The following is a 20,150-nucleotide window of genomic DNA, read 5'->3' on the forward strand; positions in this document are numbered from 1 at the left end:
AATTGGGACAAAGTGTAGAGGGGTTGCTTGTCGGTGTCAGCCACTGGAAATATTTGTATCTGTGACTGGAGGGGACAGTCGGTACTTTTTCCTGATCTTTGTATGGGGTGATGCCATAACAGCCGTCGTTCGTATAGGCATTATGCGTTGCAATAGGTCGCGATCGGTGCGCAGTGATTATGTCGATGGGCAGTCGTAGTGAACCTTTATTATATTGAGAAACGGGGGAAAGTTACAACTCAAGCAGCCTGCAATTAGCACCAACCAAGCGCAGATTGGTTGCATGGAAATTGACTAAACTAACTATAAACCTCGTCCCATTTCTGTTTTGACAGTGCCCATGCAAATACGACGTGCCACAAATGCGGGGAAGGCAGGACTACTACCACATGGCCCTTGATACCGTAATCGAATGTGGGTATAAGAAGCTGGCCATGCCTACCCTTGAACCACCTTGAGCAGTCCCTTCCGCGCAGCCACTTCTATCCTTCGGCAAAAAGATACTTGATTCTTCCAAACATTCCTGAGAAAGCATGGCCGGTCCGAAGGGGCCCGATAGAACTGACGGCATTCAGCCGAATGCTATCCGGGACGATGTGGATGAGTCGACGGAGAAATTCGCCAGTCTTGAAGACACTTCAGGACATATGCTTCACAAACAGCTGGAAACTCGCCACATGACCATGATTGCACTTGGGGGTGCGCTGGGAACAGGATTGCTCATTGGAACGTAAGACGCTCAAGACTTTTTCGTGAATCACAAAATGGAGGCTTACCGATACAGAGGCTCTGCACTTGCTACGTCAGGTCCTGCGGGAGTACTCATAGACTACATCATTGTTGGCTGGGTCGTCTTTATCATCATGACTGCTTTGGGTGAGATGGTCTCCTATATGCCCCTAACGCAAGGATTCGGCGGTTACGCTACCCGCTTCGTGGACCCGGCACTTGGCTTTGCGACAGGCTACACCTATTGCTTCAAGTACATGATTGGTACAGCCAGTCAGCTTTCGGCCTTCGCCTTGGTTATGAAGTACTGGGTAGGCGACAGCGTGAACCCAGCTGTCTTCATTTCTATTGCACTCGTTGGAATTATCATCATCAATAGCGTCAACGTACGGACGTTCGGAGAGGTGGAATTTTGGCTATCGCTCTTCAAAGTACTTACCATGGTAGGCATTATCCTCCTACTCTTTATCCTTGCCGTTGGTGGCGGTCCGTCGGGTGATCGACCAGGCTTTCGATACTGGCGCGATCCCGGCCCTTTCGCCGAGTTCAAGGTTAAGGGAGATGCAGGTCGCTTTTTAGGCATCTGGTCTGCCTTGGTCACCGCGGTTTACGCATTCACCGGCACTGAGCTCGTGGCCGTTACAGCCGGCGAGTCCAAGAACCCTCGTCTGAGCATGCCGAAAGCTGCTCGCTTGAGCTTTTACCGCGTTTTTTTCTTCTATGTCCTGTCGGTTTTCTTCCTCGGCATGGTGGTACCCTACAATTCTGAGGCGCTTGCATTCGCAACTCATGCCAGCAAATCTGCCGCCGCCTCGCCCTTTGTTGTAGCCATAAGGCTCGCTGGAATTAAGGGCCTTGACCATGTCATCAACGGCTGCATAGTTCTGTTCGTTCTTTCGGCTGCGAACTCGGACTTCTACATCGCCTCTCGAGGACTATACGGCATAGCTGCTGATGGAAAAGGTCCGACAATCTTTGCTCGTACGACCCGGAATGGAGTGCCTTGGGTTTCTGTCATACTCTGCATCCTAATGTGCGGGTTGGCATACATGTCCGTCGCAGCAAGCGGTGCCAAGGTGTTTGGCTACCTTACAAGCTGCGTGACTGTTTTTGGTAAGATTGGTTCTTCCCCCAGGCACTTACTGATACTTACTGTAGTAGGTCTCTTGGTGTGGATGTCGATCTTACTATGCCATATCGCGTTCCGCAGGGCTCAGTCTATTCAAGGAGTCGACCCTGCCTATGTCGCTTATCGAGCACCGTTCGGCACAGTGGGCTCATATATTGCGCTGGGTTTCCTCAGTGTCCTTATCATCACTAAAGGAGCCGAGATATTCGTCGGTGATAATTTCGACTACAAGACATTTATCCTCGGTTACATCGGCATTCCGGTTTACTTGGCCCTGTATTTGGGTTACAAATTCTCCATGAGGAGCTCATACGTTAGAGCTGCAGAAGCTGATCTTGTTACCGGCGTCCCCACGATTACTGTAGCAGAGGAGAAAGCAATATACGAGGCTTGTCGGAAAGAGCGGGAGGAGGCCAAACCTCGGGTCTATTGGGTTCGCAAATTCTATAAGTTCCTTGCATGGTTGTTCTGATACGCAGGACTACTGCAAGGACTAGTCTTTTCCGGGGGAGGATATACAAACCAGCTCTGGTCAGTTTGTAGCGCGATATAAATTGTTTGTCGGTCTGTCTCAATGCTAGCGGGCATATGTAGTATGCGCACAAATCAACGGATGGCCAAGAATGCTTCCTGGTGGCCATCATGAGAAATACCTCGGTGCCATATGGGGACATTGGAGACCGAGTCAGCCGGCTACGGTACCACTCCTACCCACAGCAGGCGAGGTGCGGCAAGGGTCAAAAAGATCCCGTGGGCCGTTACGAATTGATAGGTACTTCCATTGGTCGAGGCGCTATAGGGAAACGGGTCTGCGAATGTAAGGATTCGCTTTTGTGAGATTATTTGTCAAGCAATCTTGGAAAGCAGACTCCGTTCACAATACTTCGAGGGTAGCCGTTAGCTAAAAATTCACGAACTTTGCCCAGGATTGAACATGTCCGAGGTGGAGAACATGGCTCGTGTGGGGGATGGATCGCTGCTCATTCACGCCTGTGTGCGGGGAATCTCGGGGTCGAGCATTATCCATTTGGAGAGCATTTTCCCTTTTCAGAAATGACCCCACAGCACAGCTGTGGTTGCAGGAAGCAATCCAGCGGAGGATATGGTCTGGTGATCAAATAAAACGTTTGCGACTCGCGACTCTTGACTCCTGCCTCTTCTCAACCCAGATGTCCCGCTTGAAGTTATCGTACAAAGATGGCTGAACCGATCTCTGACCGCGCCAGCGGCCTGATACGTGCTCTCGATTTGCCATGGCGATGGGCGCCAAGAGGGACGTATTCGCCCGACAGAAACCCAACAGGGCTCGTTACCTTCGCCACTGCTGAGAATGTAAGCTGGTCCTGAGATAGAATACATCACAGGGCATACTGACCAATCTTGACACCAGCCTCTCGTCCACCAGGAGTTAGAGGACTTTACTCGCGAAAAGGTGAGCCCAGATACAACACTGGTGACATTTTGTGGATGTTATTTGCCGCGTGATCTGACGTCTACTCAGGTTTCCATCTCCCGGGTTGCATTCACTTATGAATACAGTACGGCTGGCGGAGCAAGATTGCCGGTGCTTCTAGCCCATCATCTAAATGAGCACTTCAAGCCTTCTAGACCTCTAGATGGCAGTGAAATCCGGATCACTGGAGCGGCGACTGCCATGCACGAAATACTAGGCTGGGCAATAGGAGACCCCAATGATGGTATCTTGACTTCTAAGCCCGCCTATGGCCGGCTGGAACTTGATTTCGGAAACAAGGCTGGTCTGAGAATGATCTACGCCGATACAACCTGGCAGGATGCTTTCAATCCGAACGTCGTCAAGGCCTTCGAGAAAACCTTGGCTGACTCTCACGCCGCTGGAATAAACATCCGAGCTGTTCTCATCATCAATCCCAACAATCCGATCGGACGCTGTTATCCCAAGCAAACGCTTATCTCGATCATGAGGTTCTGTCAGAGGCATCAACTTCATTTGATCAGCGACGAAATTTATGGGTCATCAGTGTTCAGCGACGAGTTTCCCCCTTTCACCTCGGTCCTCTCGATCGAGCCGGGAGTCATTAGTGACCAACTGCTACACGTGACGTATGGCTTCAGCAAAGACTTTGGGGCGGCTGGGTTGCGTCTCGGCTGCGTCGTGACGCGAAATATTTCAATTCTCAAAGTCGTCCAGATGACGACCCGCTTTCATAATCCATCAGGTGCTTCACTGGCCATCGCCAACGCCATGTTGGAGGATCGAGACTGGTGCAACACATTCCTGGCGACCTCTCGACGCAAGATAGGCGAGGCCTACGCATTCGTCACCGCAGAGCTGCTCGACTTGGGTATCGACTTTGTGCCCGCTAATGCTGGCTTCTTCGTCTATATTAATCTGTCTCCGTACCTGATGCAAGGTGCAGCGGATGCCGAGTTTGACCTCTCCCAGCGTCTTTTGGATGGGGGCGTCTTCTTACATCCAAAAGAGGAGCACGGAGAAATGGGCTGGTACCGAATGGTCTATACTCAGGAGCCAAGGATTGTGGCGGAGGGATTACGGCGGTAAGTATAAGCAGTCATCATTGAAGGGCAAGGCAGACTGACGAGAAAATAGTATGAAGCTGGTTTTAAGGAAGATACAACGTGAGCGTGCTACGCCGAAGACGGAAGCAGAGCATGGGATGCAGGCAGTCACACCCTTGTGTAGCTGAAGGATTACGCTTTGATCGTGCAGGTTCGAGATTGTGTGCGAGAGGCGTGTCGGAAGAGCCTGCATCGTGCGAAGGCGGTTGTAGTACTGCATTTACAAGAATTTGGGCATGAAAGATGAGTATAGAATAGCTGCACATTTGATGGTTCCTTGGTATGGACAGCACGGACTCTACATCCAAGATACGGCCAGAAGTCATAGAGATGCCAATAGCACAGCAGTCTTTCAACAGCTCTTCCCACATTTGCGCTTGCAGGACAAGGAAACAAGTTCCAAAAAGGTTTATATAGTCCAATTCTCCGTACACTTTGCCACATCCCGTCTGTCGCTCATTGAACCGAACTTCACTGACGCAGAGGTACTCATCTACTGGCCCTAATACGCTCGATGAGGAAGTGCGGAGCCTCTTCAGCAGCCTCGTCGCCATAGGAAAGGTGAGCAGGCGTAACTATCAGCGTTCCCGTGCAAACCAGGTCGCCGTCGGCGCAAAAGACCTCGAGACGATCGCTGGGGTAGTTGGGGATCTGTCCCTTGTTTTGCATATTCTTGGTGTAGCCGAAGAGCACCGCGCCGACAATCTTACCTCTAACGCCGGCGTCCAGGTCTCGAATAGATGCAGCCGTGAGCGCGGCCCCTTGACTGTACGTGTGTCTTGTTAGAGACGAATGATTCAACAGCTGGCATGCTCCATACCTGTATCCGCCGGCTACTACCTTGGCATTGGGACACTTGGTGCTTGCCAGGTTGAAGAGGCGAACCATCTCCGCGATGGCGGCTGGGCTAGTGCCATCGGGAAGGAAGTTGTCACCAAGACTGGCGGTATAGGGTCCGCCAACGCCTTGCACCCAGACGTCGTTGTCCCCAAACTGACCTTCCAATCCGTCTGCGAGGCTTGGTCCGAGGGAACCCTAGCAGGTTAGTCTTGAAGAAGGACGGCGAGGCAGCCGGCTTTACCATGTTGCCTGACTCGGTAGTGCCTCGAGCATAGACTAAAACAATGCTTGGGCAGGCACCACCGTTCTCAAGCTCGTTCCGTGTCAGCTGACGCTGTCGCACTTCGAGGTCCATGTTCCTTGCTTCGACGGCCTCATCGACTCTCCAGGCTGGCAGCGCAGCAGAAGTGCCTGCAAGCGCGACCACGGCGGCGAAAAGAAACTTCATACTGCAGGCAGAACGAAGCGAGAAATTGGTCTCGGGTGTGGGCATCATGAGATGTCGTAATTTACACCATTTATACATGTTTTACGCACTAGTTCCCTCGCATATACGCTCATTTCAGGCTACATCCGTTCATCATGCCCAGGAACAGATACATGTACGGCCGAAGCTTAATTTGGCCACAACCCTCCTTCATTGCGATGTGTGGTATACGCCGACAAGTGCACCGCTTAAGGAAGGAGGTTCAATATCGATGTGACTGTATGCCTAACCTGTCGTTGCGACTGAAATAGCCTACTTTGCAGATCTTGAGTTCGTGGGTCGTGGATGGGCGGCCCGCATGATAAACGCGGGGAAGCCGCCACAACCTAGGCCATGGCGGCACTGCACTAGCCAGTGCTTGCTGAGGCATCACCGCAACATTCGCTTGACCGCAGTAGCGAGACGTCTGAAGATGAATAAGTTGCATATTATGTCTAAGCTTGACCGTAGGCTTTGGGATGCCAAGAAGACATTGTCTGTCGAGCTTCGGACGGCCTCTCCAATCTTCTCAGCCGGTCCGATCACAGAGCCTGACGCTTGCCTTTAGGAACAGCATGCGCTTGAGAGAATAGCCCACTTCAGTTGGGACTCGCCAATTGCCACAACAACGTTGTCGAGCCATCACGTGTCCCATCAGTTCTTTACGGCACAGTGTCCCCAATGATGCTTGTATCTAGGGGAACATCGGCCGTGCGCAAGAGGAGGGGGAAGACCTTTGGTCCGTCCACTCACGCTTGGAAAAGGGTAGTAATTAACCTTTCTTTGGCTCTATGTCCGATGTTACATCCATTTGGATGAGCGGCGTTTAGACGAAGATCGGACCGAGCAAAGACGGTGTGGTGGTGGCTACTTATGGCATCTTGCATCGTTCTCGGAGCGGGGCAGGATGCGGGTAGTTTTGTTGCTAGCTAGGAGAGCTAGTACTCCTCCACAGCAAACAGGTTTCTGGCGGTGAAAGTCCACATGCCACCATGCTGTTATCGTTCATGAAGTGCACAGATTCTGGACCCCCTGTCTCGCGCCGTCCAAAGGGATCAAGACTGACGAGCATGGATCGTCTGACAACCGGGCCGATTTCATTTACAACTGCAAAACATTGGGTCAAAGGAAAGGCTGCAGAATAGGCGGGTGCGTGTATTCAAACACTGGCATGGTGCCCAGATCTCATCTCACCCAAGTCCGCACTATAGCGTTATGTCGACCATCGATGCCATGTTTAATTCACACAGCACACAAAGTCGCGCCCGCCAGGACAAACCGGGTCTGGATTAAAGGTCAGCTATATTGTCATCGGCGCTCGGCATGAACTGGGCAGTAGTTACCTGGGAAGACTGTCCCTGTGCATTGATTGCGCCAACTGCAGCTCGTATGGAAATCGTTCCCTCGGCATGGCTTGCCTATGTAGCAACCCCAGATGTTGCCGGCATCGTTGGGGCAGGGATAGGATCCCGGAGCGCCTTGCAGCGGCGCGCCACCCCATGATCGGCATTTGTCTTTGTCCATGCAGATGCACCAGCCGACGCCATCTGCACATGGTCCGTTGACGGCAGCGAGAGCAACTTGTAGAAGCATCAAAAGTGCGAGCTTAGAAAATGGCTTTGAGAGCATCTTGTGTTCAATAATCCGAGTGCACGGTGTACGAGGCAAAGTGCTGTGTTGACGGCTGGACTGTGCAGGTGAGTGGATTGAAACATAGACCGCACGACCGAAGGATCTCTCTATTTTACTTTATAGAGAGCAAAGCACTTACTTCTGTGTTCGGTCATTCTTCTTTGCTTTCAGCCTTGCGGCGGAGATGAGTCTGTTTCGTGTTTCGTACAGGCAGACGGCGCCAACCCACACCCAAATCGGCATGATCGTCCGGAGCGTGGGCGACCTAGCGCCCAAGATCACGCCGGAATCGCGACAAAGGTGGTACTTTTGCGCCTGCTGAAGGATGATGAGGCATTCCGGAAGGCTCACAGGCTGCAAAACACATTGTGGACATGTAACCGTGATGTTGCCTCAGCTGGTAAACCGGAGGACTGAGGTGAACGTTACGACGCTGCGATGATCGCGGCGTTTTGTTACTCCGCTCAAGGCACCACCCTCGGCAGCGTTAACCATCCGGCTTTGCTAACTGGAAGCCGAGAGCGGCAAACTTTGTTGATGCCTACTCCGCTAGACTAGTGCCGTTCGTTGACGGTAGGAAGTCTCGTCATGATGCTTCGCGGCACCCATGGACTTTGGTGCAAGTACCCAGCAGGTCTTTCGGCGGCGTACACGAGGTAACAATGCCGACTATCGGCCCCACCATGGCTGGGCCATCGGTGCCGAGTACTGGCCCCAGCCCGGACACGGCCGGCCAGCCCTTGGCCAGTTTGCCGAGACACTGACTTGCAAGCGTAACGACACACACATCCCTGCCGCTCAACCTGTGGTCTCCTGGCGGCGGCTGCGACTGGAGCCATCGGCGCGGACCCGACTCTCCCATAACGATCTATCTGGCCCGAGGCAGACAGCTTGTTGGCTCACTTGGCCCAGATATTCCCCCGCCCGAGCGTGCCGACGCGGAGGCTCTCTAAGTCAGCTGCGCTGCGGTACGTGCTGCGTACCCGATAGCCTATCGCCAGGGACATTAGATGGTCTCGCAATGAAGAGAAAGCGTTTATGACGTAGGGAGCATATGGCAAGCCTTGAGGCGACGCGGAGTATATAAGATGAGCTTTGGAGCCATTTGACCAGCCAACTTGGAACGTCCACAGCTACTCTCCGTTGCGCATACATCAATCGAACCTATTCGCACTATTGACCACTTTTCACAACTCCCACTACGCCAAAATGCCAGCAGAAGGCAGAATCGTGGAAGACCCCCCAAAGTACGACCGAAGGTATGCATCCAAACACCTCAATTGGGCGACCCTTTTCGTCTCACGAACAAAGCAATGGCTAACCGATGGCGTTTTGCTACAGTCGGCCGCTCCCTTCCATGGAGCTCGCATACCAATACAAGTTGCCCAACTGCCCCGGCGGGTCAAGCATCGGGCTTCTCGTAACCTTCCCACCCAACTCGTCCACCCCTCCCCACCGACACGCCGGGGCAGCGGCGTCAGCCTACGTCCTCTCGGGGACCCTACTCAACAAGATGAACAACGAGCCGACGAGGGTGTTTGACAAGGGTGGCAGCTGGTTCGAGGCCCCCGGCTGCCACCACAAGGTCAGCGACAACTACAGCGCCACGGAGACGGCCACGCTGCTGGCGACCCTAGTGGTGGACACCGAGGACGTGGACAAGGGTGGGATTGCCGCGCTCGTGGAGCTGGACGAGGAGTACAGGGACATTAAATTTTAGACTTGACTTGCTGACCACTGTAAAATGGACGGTGTGGACGTGGACACGGACTTGTATCAAAGCCTTCATATTCCTGTCTCGGAGGGCTGATGGTGAATTTGTCGTTGATCCTCCATCTCCTCGGAGCACGTCGCTGCTATGCCTTCCAACATCCATGTTTCTAATCACTTAGACCCAACCAAGGGCTCGCACATCCACTTGGCAGGAAGTTCAACCGCTGTGTTGCTGACCCCCACCACTGAGCTAGATGCGCCACGAGCTTCGCATTCCACGAGTAGGAACCCCCGGAGTGCCCCAAGGTGCCTGGGTCGCAGCGTCCCCCGCCCGAGCTGCATGTCCCCCTCTGACGACGGCCGGCCGAGACCGCCCGGATGGCGCCAACGGTTCGCCGTCTCGGGTACCCCTTTGCGCCTGGTCCTGTTGCTCATGGAGTCTGCAGGGCCAAGCGCCCAGGATCAGGGCTAAATTGACGCAGTCGCAGCGCCGCCTCTTCAGAGGCATGGACACCGTGGAGGCAGAGCGGGTGAAAGAGGAATGCATGCACGCTTGTGGGTATGGCGTGTCGATGTTGCCCTGGGAGGGATCGCGGCCGCGGATATGTGGTTGCTCTGCTGTCAACTAGACAGCCATCCCCTCGCCCAGTGGGAGATGTGTTCATGGCTATTGGTCCTCCAAGGTGTGAAGTTACTCGATTGCACAACGGTGTACCGACGATGATAGTTATATTGTTTGAGTGCACTGCTGGAAGACGGCGAGGCGGGGTTCAGTGGCTTTGCAGCGCACGTCTCTTACACTTCGGGATGGCGTCCTTCGTGGCCTACGAAGCAGGAGGCCAAGTCACCATGGGAGTATCGACTTGTATAGGTCATCTATGGCTAGTCCATGGCTCAATATGAAACTGATATGTTCAATCTCCACCCATTTTTGCTCGTGGCGCTTTGTCCTCCGCACGCCCATCGCCTGGAGCCGTTGCAGATCACATCGTGTTGCGGAATCCACAGCGGGCAGTAGTAGAAGTTTGTGGCAGCTTCAATTGTGCGATACCTACTGAAATGAGGATTGGGAACTCCACATCGTGGGCCGTTGAGACGAAATGGGATATGCCGTACAGGCTAGATCCTCCCAAGCTGCTACATTTGATGCCGCATTCGAATCCCGCGTAGCCTATGTACATTGACCCAGTGGCTCGGGACGGCACACGGATGCCCGTACATCTGTCCAATCACCATGAAACGAACATGAAACAAAACGAAACTTATGGTTAAGAATGATCGACTGCGCCGCAGCCTTGGAGGCGTAGCAACTGGGCTGCCATGTCGGCTTCAATGCTCAATGCTGCGGCTGCCGCGCTCGAAAGCAAGGATGCAGGTCCAACAAAGCCACGATTTTGCGTATAAAATCCCAACGGACGCAAACGCAGCACTGTTTTACCGAAATTTCTCGAAAAACCTCCCTGTAGACTGAAGAATGACGCCAGCCATGGACGATCCATCGGCGGCGTACACGGTATTTCGCACGGCGAGTAAGCAGCGGCGACCTCCACTAGCCCTGCCACAGCTGCTGATGCGTACAGGCTTCTACGATCGCATGTTCTACACGTTTCATCGCCATGGGATTCAGTCAAACATTCTCGTCTCGGCGCGATATGTGTGTGGTGGCCGCCGACAGCTCTCCAAATGCATCGTATACCAGGCGCTGGCTTCCGTCATCAAAACGCACCCCGTCCTCCGAGTCATTGGCATACAACGTCCGTCGCCGCGACCAGGGAAACATAGGCTCTTTAGAGCTGTCCTTCACAATATTGACCTAGATGCCTGTGTCGAGTTTGTGGCCGACGACCGTGGCCATGGCGTGACTTCCGCGACGCTCGAGAACGCCCACAACTCCTGGGACTGGACCGACGATGAAGCACGAACTCCGTGGTGGAAGCTCATTGTCGTCGGCGGAGAGCATGTTGTCTTTGTCTACCACCACTTAGTTGGGGATGGCATTTCCGGTGTAACCTTTCATCGTGAATTCCTTGCCGCTCTCAACTCCGTTGTTTCAGCGACGACCGACTCAGGAACCGGGCCACCAGGGAACGTGGCGTACAGTCCATCAACTACTCTTCACTTCCCGCCCGAAGCGACGGACATCGCAACTGCCACGCCCTCCATCTTGAGGTTGGTGTGGAACTATCTCATTTGGTGGCTGCTTCGACTCTTCCTCCGGAAAAGACTCCTCTTCGGGGATCTCCCACCACCCCGTCCATACTCCCAATCTGTGGTCGCCGTCCCGAGCAGTGGAGACCGGACCATTACACGGATAGTGACATGCAGAATCCCAGCGGCCAAGGTCAGACGCATCATCTCAGCCTGCCGGGAGCACCAGACAACATTTACGCCTCTTCTTGTCACAGTGTTCAATGTCACCCTATCGACGGACTTTTACCCCAACGCCCTGGTCGGTGCGTCCCGCGTTGCCATTGACCTCCGGTCACATCTTCCCCTACAAGAGGCTGGCGCTCTCGCACCGAGTGGGATTATCATGAATGCGGCTGCAGCCGCCGTTCAGCTACACTGGCTACCGAGCTATAGACAAAACAGGGCAAAAGATCACCAAGGCGGACTGTCTTCCAACCATGAGACGATATGGCGCCTGGCACAAAACTACAAAAAGGGCATGAGTTCCGGACTCAACGGATGCATCCGCGATTGGATTGCCTCCAAGCTGGTCGGGCCTGATCTTGAGGACTTCACAGAGACGTCTTTACCCATGATAGGGCACATGGTAGGCGACACGTACCTTGTGTCCAACTTGGGCTCCATTGCCGGCCGGCAACAAGGTGTCCGGGCAGGGGATGGTGAGCAGGGGTGGGCCATTGACGAGATGCAATTCTCAGCCGCCGCAACGAACGGGCACGCGGGGTCGCGCAGCATTACTCTCAACATTGTCGGCGTCGCCGGCGGAGACACATTGATCAACGCTTCTTTCGAAGACGGCATGATGCGGAAAGAAGTGGTGGATGCCATCCTCGATAGAACAATGATGAGAATTGACCAGCTATGCGAGGAAGGCGTCGCGAGATGACAAGTTGGCTGCGCTTTGTACTGGACTTGAAGGAAGCCATCCTCCTCGGACAGACGACAACATTGGTGATGAAACTCTCCCCTGCTGCGAACCGAGTCAACCGGCGGCCGACGGAACATAGACAACAATATTACCAGGAGATACAGCTCTCGGATCTTCTCCTCAGCCAACGTCAAGGCGGGCTCCTCGTTTCCACTCGCTCTGTGACCACGCTCAGCGCTCTTTTAGGTCGAAGAGCTGATGCGGTGAACAATTTCCGCCTTGTGATACTTCAATGACCCTAAATACCCCGCGCCAAACAGTGCAGAGAGTGTCGGAGACCAAGCGAAAGGGGGCTTACGTATTGTATTACGATGAAAGAGGGCGAAGGGTTGTCTCGTGGCGGCGCCAGCCCTCCTCCGGCTCATGTCCTGACTGCAGTAGTTTATCCCCACAGGCTTCGACTAACACGTCAGGGAGCTTACTGGCACCCCTGTGAGCGTCGAAACGAAACGGCGAACTGCGGGGCGGCGGAAAGCATGAGTGCTTGCCAGCTGCGACAACGGATAGCCGGGCACGGGCTAATAACTAGCGGTTAGCCGACACAAAAGCTTCATCGTTAGGCATTTGTGTTGATGCCGATGCAGTCAGCCTCCCCCGGCCAGCCATAGCAGCCCCAGTCCCACCAATCGTGGCGATCTTGACCTTGCGTCAAGCCTTCGTCTAGATTATCTGTTCGTGGACGACAATCTGCCGGCCGGGCTGCTCGCCGAGGTTGGCAAAGAGGCTTCCTCCTCCCCATGTACAAGGCCGCTGCAGGGCCGCCGTGACATGGAGCATCAGGTGGTGTCATAACCCCATCTAAAGTCGCCTGTAGCCATCCCTACGGCGAGTATGGAACTAGAAACATCGAGGCTCCAGCCCGTGGCGCCATCTAAGTAGCCCCAAGTTGCTTGAGCATGCCTGGCCTGCCTGGATCGTGCTCATGTACATGTATGAATACGAGCCCGTGGCCACATCTTGTACCCATGAGGATCCACGACGGATATGAACGAGATGCGAGGTTGTTAGAAGCCTGAGGCCCCTGTTCCTTTTGCATCTTAAAACCGGCAAGTGCACGTTTCGACGACACTCCATGGACAAAAGCGCAGTGTTAGTTCCACGGCATCCGGGCTTCCACGGCCAGCCTTTTGGCGTTATAGGACAAACATCTCTACGCAACCGAGAACACCGACAAGCGAGAAAACAAAAACATCGTCCGCCATGGAGGAGCAAATGCCTACTCAAGCGCAAGGACCCGCCACGCGCGTGACGCTGGCGTGTGTTCAGTGTCGCGAGCGCCACATTAGGTGCGACGGCGACAAACCGACCTGCGCGCGCTGCCAATCCACCGGTGTCCAGTGCACCTACTTGAAGTCTCGTAGGGGGGGACGTCCGCGGCGGCCGACGCTGCACGATCAGGCTCAGGCTCACGTTCAGTCGCAGCCGACCTCCGCTCCGTTTGGACCCGCCACGGCTCCGGTCACGGTCGCCGTCCCAGCCGATGAGGAGCTCACGACGCCGAACCTTCCCATGGTTCCGGCAGCAACTTCATGGCGGCATGACAGCTCCAGCTCGAGTGCCACGCGCGGTAGCTCCAGCTTTGACGGCGACGACAGCACAACGGCTTCGTCGTCTCAACGCGTCTTTACCACGGAGCCGCTCTTGGAGCTCTACTACAACTACTTTCATGGATCACACCCATGCGTTCTTCCCGCGCATTCCTTCGTGCTCAGGATGCGAGAGCAGCCACCCGGGATGAAGCTCCTTCTCAGTGTCATGCGGTTCATCGGCTCACTCTACTCGCCCAAGGTGGATTCGGCGCCGCTCGAGGACCAGATATCCGTGGCCATGGCGGAAACGCAGCCTTGGACGAGCGGCTACGAGATCCAAGCCTTGGTGCTGTACGCAAACGCCGTCTTTTGGTACGACAATATCCCCAAGTCTGAGGAGCTGCTCAAGATGGCGGCGTACAAGGCGGTGGCCATCGGGATGAACCTGAAGGGATATGCGACAGACCACTCCGGCGGAGACCCCGTTCTTGCGGAGAGCTGGCGCCGAACGTGGTGGCAGCTATACTGTACTGATCTGCACGTGGCGGGTACGAATCACAACGAGACTTTGTATACAAGTCAGAGAGACGTTGTTTGCACCGTTGATCTTCCTTGTGAGGAGTCCGAGTACGCGTCCGGGGTGCGTATGCCGAATACGACAATCACTTTGACAAAAAGTACTAATGCGATGATGCAGTGCATACCCCCTGTTCCAAAGACCATGGATGACTATGACAACCGAGAGTTCGACATAAGTGAAGATTCTGCGGACTTCTCGTCTTACGGCTACTTGGTGGGCCTTTTGCGAAGCTTCGATCACGCCGTATACAGACTACCTCGGTCCTCGGAGGCAAATGTCAAGGAAGTGTGCAGCAACACCGACACCTGCGTTGCGGCATGGGTGTCATTGCTTTCGCAAGGCAAGAGAAAGCTGTTTCGTGAGGATGGGACATTTGATGAGCTGCTGTTCAAAGGCCACACTCTTCTCCACGTGTAAGTGCACGCCCTCCGGTGCGTAAGACAACAATGCCCCGCCGTTCACTCGGCCGGTGATGTTCTATGGTGTTGCTATAGCCCTGCCTTCACTCTACTGTTTAGCTGACAAACAAACAGATACACCATTGATGTGCATAGACAACTATCGACGTTGACGTATAACCCGATTGAAAGCACATCCTCCTGTTCTCCGCGCCCCCCTCCGGAACGGCTGGAAGACATCTACTACAGAGAAGCACCTTTACACACTGCCAAGATCCTGTCGTCCATCGAGCAAATGACCAAGTTGCTTGCCCTCCCCACCAAAATGTCGCTCCACACGCCCTTCACCATCTGCATGATCGCCACCATCACCATTGCGCACCTCTCCGCCTGCAAGTACCGGCTGAGAGGCCCAGAACTTCAACTCGGGCGCGAGCGTATCCGCGTTGCCGTGGGCGCCCTCGAAACATTTGCAGAAACATGGCCGAGAGGCAGGAAAGTCTTGCGCGAGATCAAGATCATCGCCAAAGAGTTACTCAGTATCGGACCCGACCACCAGGCCAACGTTTCGCAGCCCGAGGCATGCTCAACGGAGATGATCTACACGCATGCTTTCGGCGACAGCGCCATGACTGGTATCGAGTATCTCATTTCCGGTGGCGACGCGACCTCCTTTGACAACACGGCGATGTCGGCCCCGCGCCTCGGCTCGGTTGTGAGCGACACGGGCGTCGGCAACTATTATTCTATGGACTTTTTGAACTGTTTATAGATGGAAAAGAACGTATGAGTTGGGTGAGCTGCGAGCGCTCTGTTCGATGTTGGCTACATAGACGGTGTTGGAAAGGGGAGGCAATCTCAACCTAGTCTTCTGTAGATGTAAAACGCGGAAAGAGCGGCGTTGTACTGAATTACTGTGGCCAGTCTGTTACATTGTTTAGCAGTCGTGTCAGCTACGGTGCATTTCTCGAACGAAGACCAATGACGTGATGCCAGAAGCGATGCGTTCAATGTTGGACGCCATGTAAGAGTGGACTGTTCCTGAGTATCGGAAGCGGCTGAATTTTTTCAGTCTTTGCAACGCATCAAGAAAGAAAAAACGTCTAATGTGCCCTTCGTTCAAAGCAGGTCTGTGTGATGGCGTCAAATTTCGCTTACATAGTTACACGCGCCTCGAGTGTCTCCTCTACGGCGCTCCATGCTATACCTCCATGAACTCCCACGTAACTCCATCGGCCTTTGTAGTAACCAACCCATTTCCGTCCTTCCCAACGGTAACTTGCACAAGATCTCCCAAACGCGGAGCAAGCAGCAAATATCCCCCATCCGGGTGCCTCCGAGCCTGAAAATACTGATACTGATCGTGCCTCGACGCATCAGCCGTAAAGTTCCACCAGAAATCATGCCCCAGGTATCGTTTCAGTTCTGTCTCGCGGAACCCCAGCCATCCGTTGTTCTCAACACAAAGCCAATGGCAGTTGCCGGCTTGGCTGATATCGGCTTCCAGGCACAACTGTCCGTCCGCGAGCGCGAGCACACGGCCGTTGCGCCGCTCGCGGATCATGAAGGTATCGCCGGGCCATGGGACCGCGTCACGGCTGGACACTAAATCCGAGAATTCGTCGTTTTCCTCGTGGTCTGTCATGAGGAGTCGTGTGTGATGGGCAGTGACGTTGCTCTGTGTAAGATTTGATGGGCTGTTGAGCAGCTACCGGCTGGGGTACGTTTCCCAGGAGGCGGGTATAGCGAAGGGAGAGGTACGTTGATCGACAGTTATTTTTTCACGAGGCTTGGACTGAATAGTATTAGAGAAGGGACATGGGGCGACCAGAAGAGAGTGTTCCAAGCCTGTGCAATGCTGTGGGAGCATGTCGTAGGGGAATCGGATCGACCTCAACGGCACCTTAACTCGCCCACTGGCAGTGACGTCAGCGAGTGATCACGGTTATCCCAGCATGGAACTAACTCCACTGCCAACGCCACGGCCAGGGGCCATGCGTCACCAAATTTATTGCCTATTGAATCGTACCCTTTTTTAAAGAAGAAGAAAAAGGCCGATGCGCCATCCTCATCAAACTACGGTGTTATATGTTACCACAGCTGGTGGATAGATTCAATGTTACCTGAACTTCTGAAATGTACACCTCGCAAGTCGCCGATTGTTCACATGCAAGCTCAACTGCGCGGCGGGCGAGCTTCCCGTAAACTAGTCAGAAGGAGCCAAGGCGAGAGACGTCGTCTAAAGTCATGGTGGCAAGCCTGAACTCCTGGCGAGCAAGATGGCCTTGTGGCGACACCACTACGCACTACAACTACATGCAACCTACAAGGCGTGGTGGCAACGGTCAAGGACGAATCGTAATTAGGCCGGCGACTTGAGCGCCGCGTACTATAACCAGTCCAGTCTGGTGTGTTGAGAGGAGAAGAGCAAGGATCATTAGCTCCGGGGCCTCGATCCCTCGCCCGTGAGCATGCGGGCAGCGTCAACTGCCAGCCCTTGGGGTAAGCAGCAGCAGGATTGAAGTGGCTCACCAGAAACGTTCCATCGAGCGGCACCGTCGTCGTCGCATCATCAGGATGGCCGACGAGGACGACCTGTACGCGCGCACTGAGGATGGCGCCGCCGCCTCACCCTACGACGACAGCGTCGACGACGAGGACCTCGTCCTCTCGCCGGCGAATGGCTACTTCGGGGCCTTGTTGTCGCGCGGAGACGACTCGCCGCCTGCGGAGCGGGGCCGCACGTCGGCAAACGTGCCCATCATCCCCAACATCATGGTTGTCGACCCGACTCTACGCCCGAGCGCGGCCGCCGAGGCCAAGGCCCGTGAAGCGACAGAGTCAAGCTCAGGTCGTCCTGGCTCTGAGCGTCCATCGCAACCCATCTCTGATGCGTCGCCTGGTCGGGGCGCCTCCGACTCTCAGCAATCACATGCGCAGGCTGAGCCACCACCGCCATCACCATCGGTAGTGAGGAGAGGCAGCGAACAACACACACCAAACACCCACAACGTCCCTCAGCATACTTCCCATTCTAGAGACTCATCATTGTCATTGCGAGTCCCAACGCCGAGGACGCGACCCGTTCATCGCCATGGCGGCCACGATCACCGCATGCCGCCGTATCTGGATGCGCCGCCGGCGTACTCACCACGCCCCGGGATATCGTACGGGGCCATCGCACACGATTCCGCAGCTGCTCCGTCGCCGCCGTCCCGCGCAGCCATCACTCCTACTAGCGAGCAGCAGCCGCTTCTGTTGACGCCGCCCCATTCGCTTACCTCTCAGTTCCCAGAGGTTGCCTCGCCCAGTCTCTTTCGGATGCACTTCGATTGGACCGCGGGGGGCAAGGCGCTTAGAAAGAGAGCCGTCCTCGTACTTGTCGCCCTGGTGATACTCGTCATAGCTGCGACTATACTGATTGGCCTCTTGTTGGGGTCTTTGCCACAGGTAAGCCGTTGTCATCCTTCATATTGTTTTACAGGCCGCAGAATACGGGAAGATCTGCCACCGGCATACAGGTTATGGGGTCTTGGCGTCTGACACCGCTGATCGAGAACAGAACCATGAATACATCGAAGAGCCCGTCAAGGTCCCAGAGGATTCTCACGGGGACATGGTATGGAAACCGCTCCCCAGCTGCCGCCAAAAAAGCAACAGCCGCCTCGCGGTAGGGCAAAGCTTCCACTTCGCCGCCCAGCGCAACCTCACCATCCTCCAGCTCACCGAGCAACGACACGGGATAGCAGCCGCTGCCGGACGAGCCATCCAGGTCTTTGGCGAGCTCGCCATACGCCCCGCCACGGGATCTTTTTTCCCCTCTGGCTACTTTGCCGTGGAGTCCATGGCCAACCATGATTCTCTGGGGTTTACCTTTAGCCTTGACGAGAATGGGTCGCTTAAAGTCGCGACGCCTGGCACGATCCACAACTGGGACGACGACGACGATGCGCAGCCTTGTATTCAGCTGCGCATCATCCTATATGTCCCGCGCGAGACGGTGCTTCGAGCGCTGGACATCCAGACACAAGATCTCGACGTCAGCATCGAGAAGGGCACCATCATGTCCGTCGCAGAAGACGCCCAGATCTTAACCTTCGCAGGAGACATTACGGCTCCTGTGGGCTCCAAGAACCAGAGCTTCGCACCATATAGACTCGAGGCCACCTCCATTGTCGCGCAGAGCCTCAGCGGCCGTGTCAGCGGGTGGTTCCCTCTGTACGAGGAGCTCGCGCTCATCACGAGGTTCGGGGACATTACAGCGACGATCGGACAAAAGCTTCCGAGGCATCGGCCATCGACCTTTTCATTCCTAACCGTAACGTCCCTGCACGGCAAGGTGTCCGTGCAAGAGCTGGGCCAGTCGCCCTCCGTGGATGCGCGACCGCGCGATCGCAGAGTCGAGATCGAAACGGAGACGGGCGACATATGGGCTGAGACGCTTCACAGCGCGACCGTCCAGGTCAAGTCCGTTGAGGGAAGCCTCAATCTGACCCTGACACCGGCTTTCGACGCTGATTGCGTCAAATGGGGCTATGAATCCTGCAGAATCATGACGGAAACCAAGCTGGGGGCGACACACGCGGTGGTCAACTCACCATCTCGCCCTCAGGCGGATGCTATCCGGGATCCTGCCGTCGAAGAATACGGCGAGACGATCGACGACACCCGGACGTATAGTACCCACGCAAACACGTCGAATCTTTACTCCACCCACGGTTCGTCCAGTGGAGATTTGTTTGCCACCTATCCGAGTGAATGGCAGGGAAACATTTTGGCATCCACCTTCACGGGGCACATGAATTATACCGGCGACGGGCTCGTCATGAAGCCCTGGGACGCGATAAACAAGAGAATGAAGGGAACCAAGGGCGATGGCAAATCTAGAATGATTGTCGTGAGCAGAGACGGCAACCAGCGGGTGGCCTTTGGAGGCGGACCGGTCTACTAGCCGATCCAGTCCTCAGAGTCAAGGCATGCGCGCGGGAGTAGACATATGTAGACGATACATGCCCTACAAGTCGAGGGCCTTTGGCGCAAAGATTTGCCGTCGCAGCAATAGGGTATCATCAACTCGATGCGCTGCTAATACAAACAGAAGAAAGGCGGCCCAAGTCCGCAGACTCCGCAGCGTCCGCTAGCGAGATCATACACCAGACGCACAACCTGTGCTAGGGCGCGATGTAACCCCCGTCACAAAGGCCGAAAACGACATAGTATACCATGTTCTGGTCCCCGATAGTGTACTGTGGTATTTATTAGAGGGCTATAGTGTGCGACGACAGACCGACGCACCACATTCGATAGGAGTGATGAACAAGGCGAAAGGTCCGCCCTTGGGTGAGAACACGGAGGTGTGCTTTACTGTGTCAACGTTGAGGTGGCAGCTGCAAGCGCAGAACATAACATAGCATTGACAGACTCACCGCGTCTTCCAGTACCCTTGGGGGGGCCGCC

General features: G+C 54.8%; 8 protein-coding genes across 8 annotated transcripts; 6 read left to right on the plus strand and 2 right to left on the minus strand.

Moving 5' to 3' along the window:
- Positions 1-533: 533 nt before the first annotated feature.
- Positions 534-2,330, plus strand: JDV02_008096 (uncharacterized protein; the record flags this gene model as incomplete). Its single annotated transcript, XM_047989661.1, has 4 exons — positions 534-730; positions 785-1,710; positions 1,792-1,842; positions 1,891-2,330. The coding sequence occupies 4 exons, from the start codon at positions 534-536 to the stop codon at positions 2,328-2,330; spliced, it is 1,614 nt and encodes a 537-aa protein (XP_047845666.1).
- A 1,182-nt stretch (positions 2,331-3,512) lies between these two features.
- JDV02_008097 (uncharacterized protein) lies at positions 3,513-4,400 on the plus strand (the record flags this gene model as incomplete). Its single annotated transcript, XM_047989662.1, has 1 exon — positions 3,513-4,400. One exon carries the CDS (start codon positions 3,513-3,515, stop codon positions 4,398-4,400), a length of 888 nt encoding a protein of 295 aa, XP_047845667.1.
- Positions 4,401-4,906: 506 nt separating this feature from the next.
- On the minus strand, positions 4,907-5,305 carry CUT1 (Cutinase; the record flags this gene model as incomplete). The annotated part of the gene is made up of 2 exons (XM_047989663.1): positions 4,907-5,183; positions 5,238-5,305. 2 exons carry the CDS (start codon positions 5,303-5,305, stop codon positions 4,907-4,909), a joined length of 345 nt encoding a protein of 114 aa, XP_047845668.1.
- Positions 5,306-8,185: 2,880 nt separating this feature from the next.
- On the plus strand, positions 8,186-9,117 carry JDV02_008099 (uncharacterized protein). Its single transcript, XM_047989664.1, has 2 exons — positions 8,186-8,614; positions 8,697-9,117. The coding sequence occupies exons 1-2, from the start codon at positions 8,565-8,567 to the stop codon at positions 9,073-9,075; spliced, it is 429 nt and encodes a 142-aa protein (XP_047845669.1). The 5' UTR covers positions 8,186-8,564; the 3' UTR covers positions 9,076-9,117.
- A 1,437-nt stretch (positions 9,118-10,554) lies between these two features.
- On the plus strand, positions 10,555-12,144 carry JDV02_008100 (uncharacterized protein; the record flags this gene model as incomplete). Its single annotated transcript, XM_047989665.1, has 2 exons — positions 10,555-10,597; positions 10,649-12,144. The coding sequence occupies 2 exons, from the start codon at positions 10,555-10,557 to the stop codon at positions 12,142-12,144; spliced, it is 1,539 nt and encodes a 512-aa protein (XP_047845670.1).
- A 1,242-nt stretch (positions 12,145-13,386) lies between these two features.
- JDV02_008101 (uncharacterized protein) lies at positions 13,387-15,465 on the plus strand (the record flags this gene model as incomplete). Its single annotated transcript, XM_047989666.1, has 3 exons — positions 13,387-14,355; positions 14,413-14,708; positions 14,829-15,465. 3 exons carry the CDS (start codon positions 13,387-13,389, stop codon positions 15,463-15,465), a joined length of 1,902 nt encoding a protein of 633 aa, XP_047845671.1.
- Positions 15,466-15,805: 340 nt separating this feature from the next.
- Positions 15,806-16,555, minus strand: JDV02_008102 (uncharacterized protein). Its single transcript, XM_047989667.1, has one exon. The coding sequence runs from the start codon at positions 16,336-16,338 to the stop codon at positions 15,895-15,897; it is 444 nt and encodes a 147-aa protein (XP_047845672.1). The 5' UTR covers positions 16,339-16,555; the 3' UTR covers positions 15,806-15,894.
- A 653-nt stretch (positions 16,556-17,208) lies between these two features.
- Positions 17,209-19,960, plus strand: JDV02_008103 (uncharacterized protein). Its single transcript, XM_047989668.1, has 2 exons — positions 17,209-18,143; positions 18,256-19,960. Exons 1-2 carry the CDS (start codon positions 17,271-17,273, stop codon positions 19,642-19,644), a joined length of 2,262 nt encoding a protein of 753 aa, XP_047845673.1. The 5' UTR covers positions 17,209-17,270; the 3' UTR covers positions 19,645-19,960.
- The last annotated feature ends 190 nt before the right edge of the window (positions 19,961-20,150 follow it).

This window comes from Purpureocillium takamizusanense, chromosome 8 (assembly GCF_022605165.1).
Source record: "Purpureocillium takamizusanense chromosome 8, complete sequence".
Classification (NCBI taxonomy): domain Eukaryota; kingdom Fungi; phylum Ascomycota; class Sordariomycetes; order Hypocreales; family Ophiocordycipitaceae; genus Purpureocillium; species Purpureocillium takamizusanense.

What these genes read in the sequence shown, in the direction of transcription:
- JDV02_008099 (XM_047989664.1), top strand. Translation starts at nt 8,565, where the DNA reads ATGCCAGCAGAAGGCAGAATCGTGGAAGACCCCCCAAAGTACGACCGA. An exon ending in CCCCCAAAGTACGACCGAAG is followed by an intron (nt 8,615 to 8,696) that starts GTATGCATCCAA and finishes GTTTTGCTACAG; the next exon opens with TCGGCCGCTCCCTTCCATGG.
- JDV02_008102 (XM_047989667.1), bottom strand. Translation starts at nt 16,338, where the DNA reads ATGACAGACCACGAGGAAAACGACGAATTCTCGGATTTAGTGTCCAGC.
- JDV02_008103 (XM_047989668.1), top strand. Translation starts at nt 17,271, where the DNA reads ATGGCCGACGAGGACGACCTGTACGCGCGCACTGAGGATGGCGCCGCC. An exon ending in TGTTGGGGTCTTTGCCACAG is followed by an intron (nt 18,144 to 18,255) that starts GTAAGCCGTTGT and finishes GATCGAGAACAG; the next exon opens with AACCATGAATACATCGAAGA.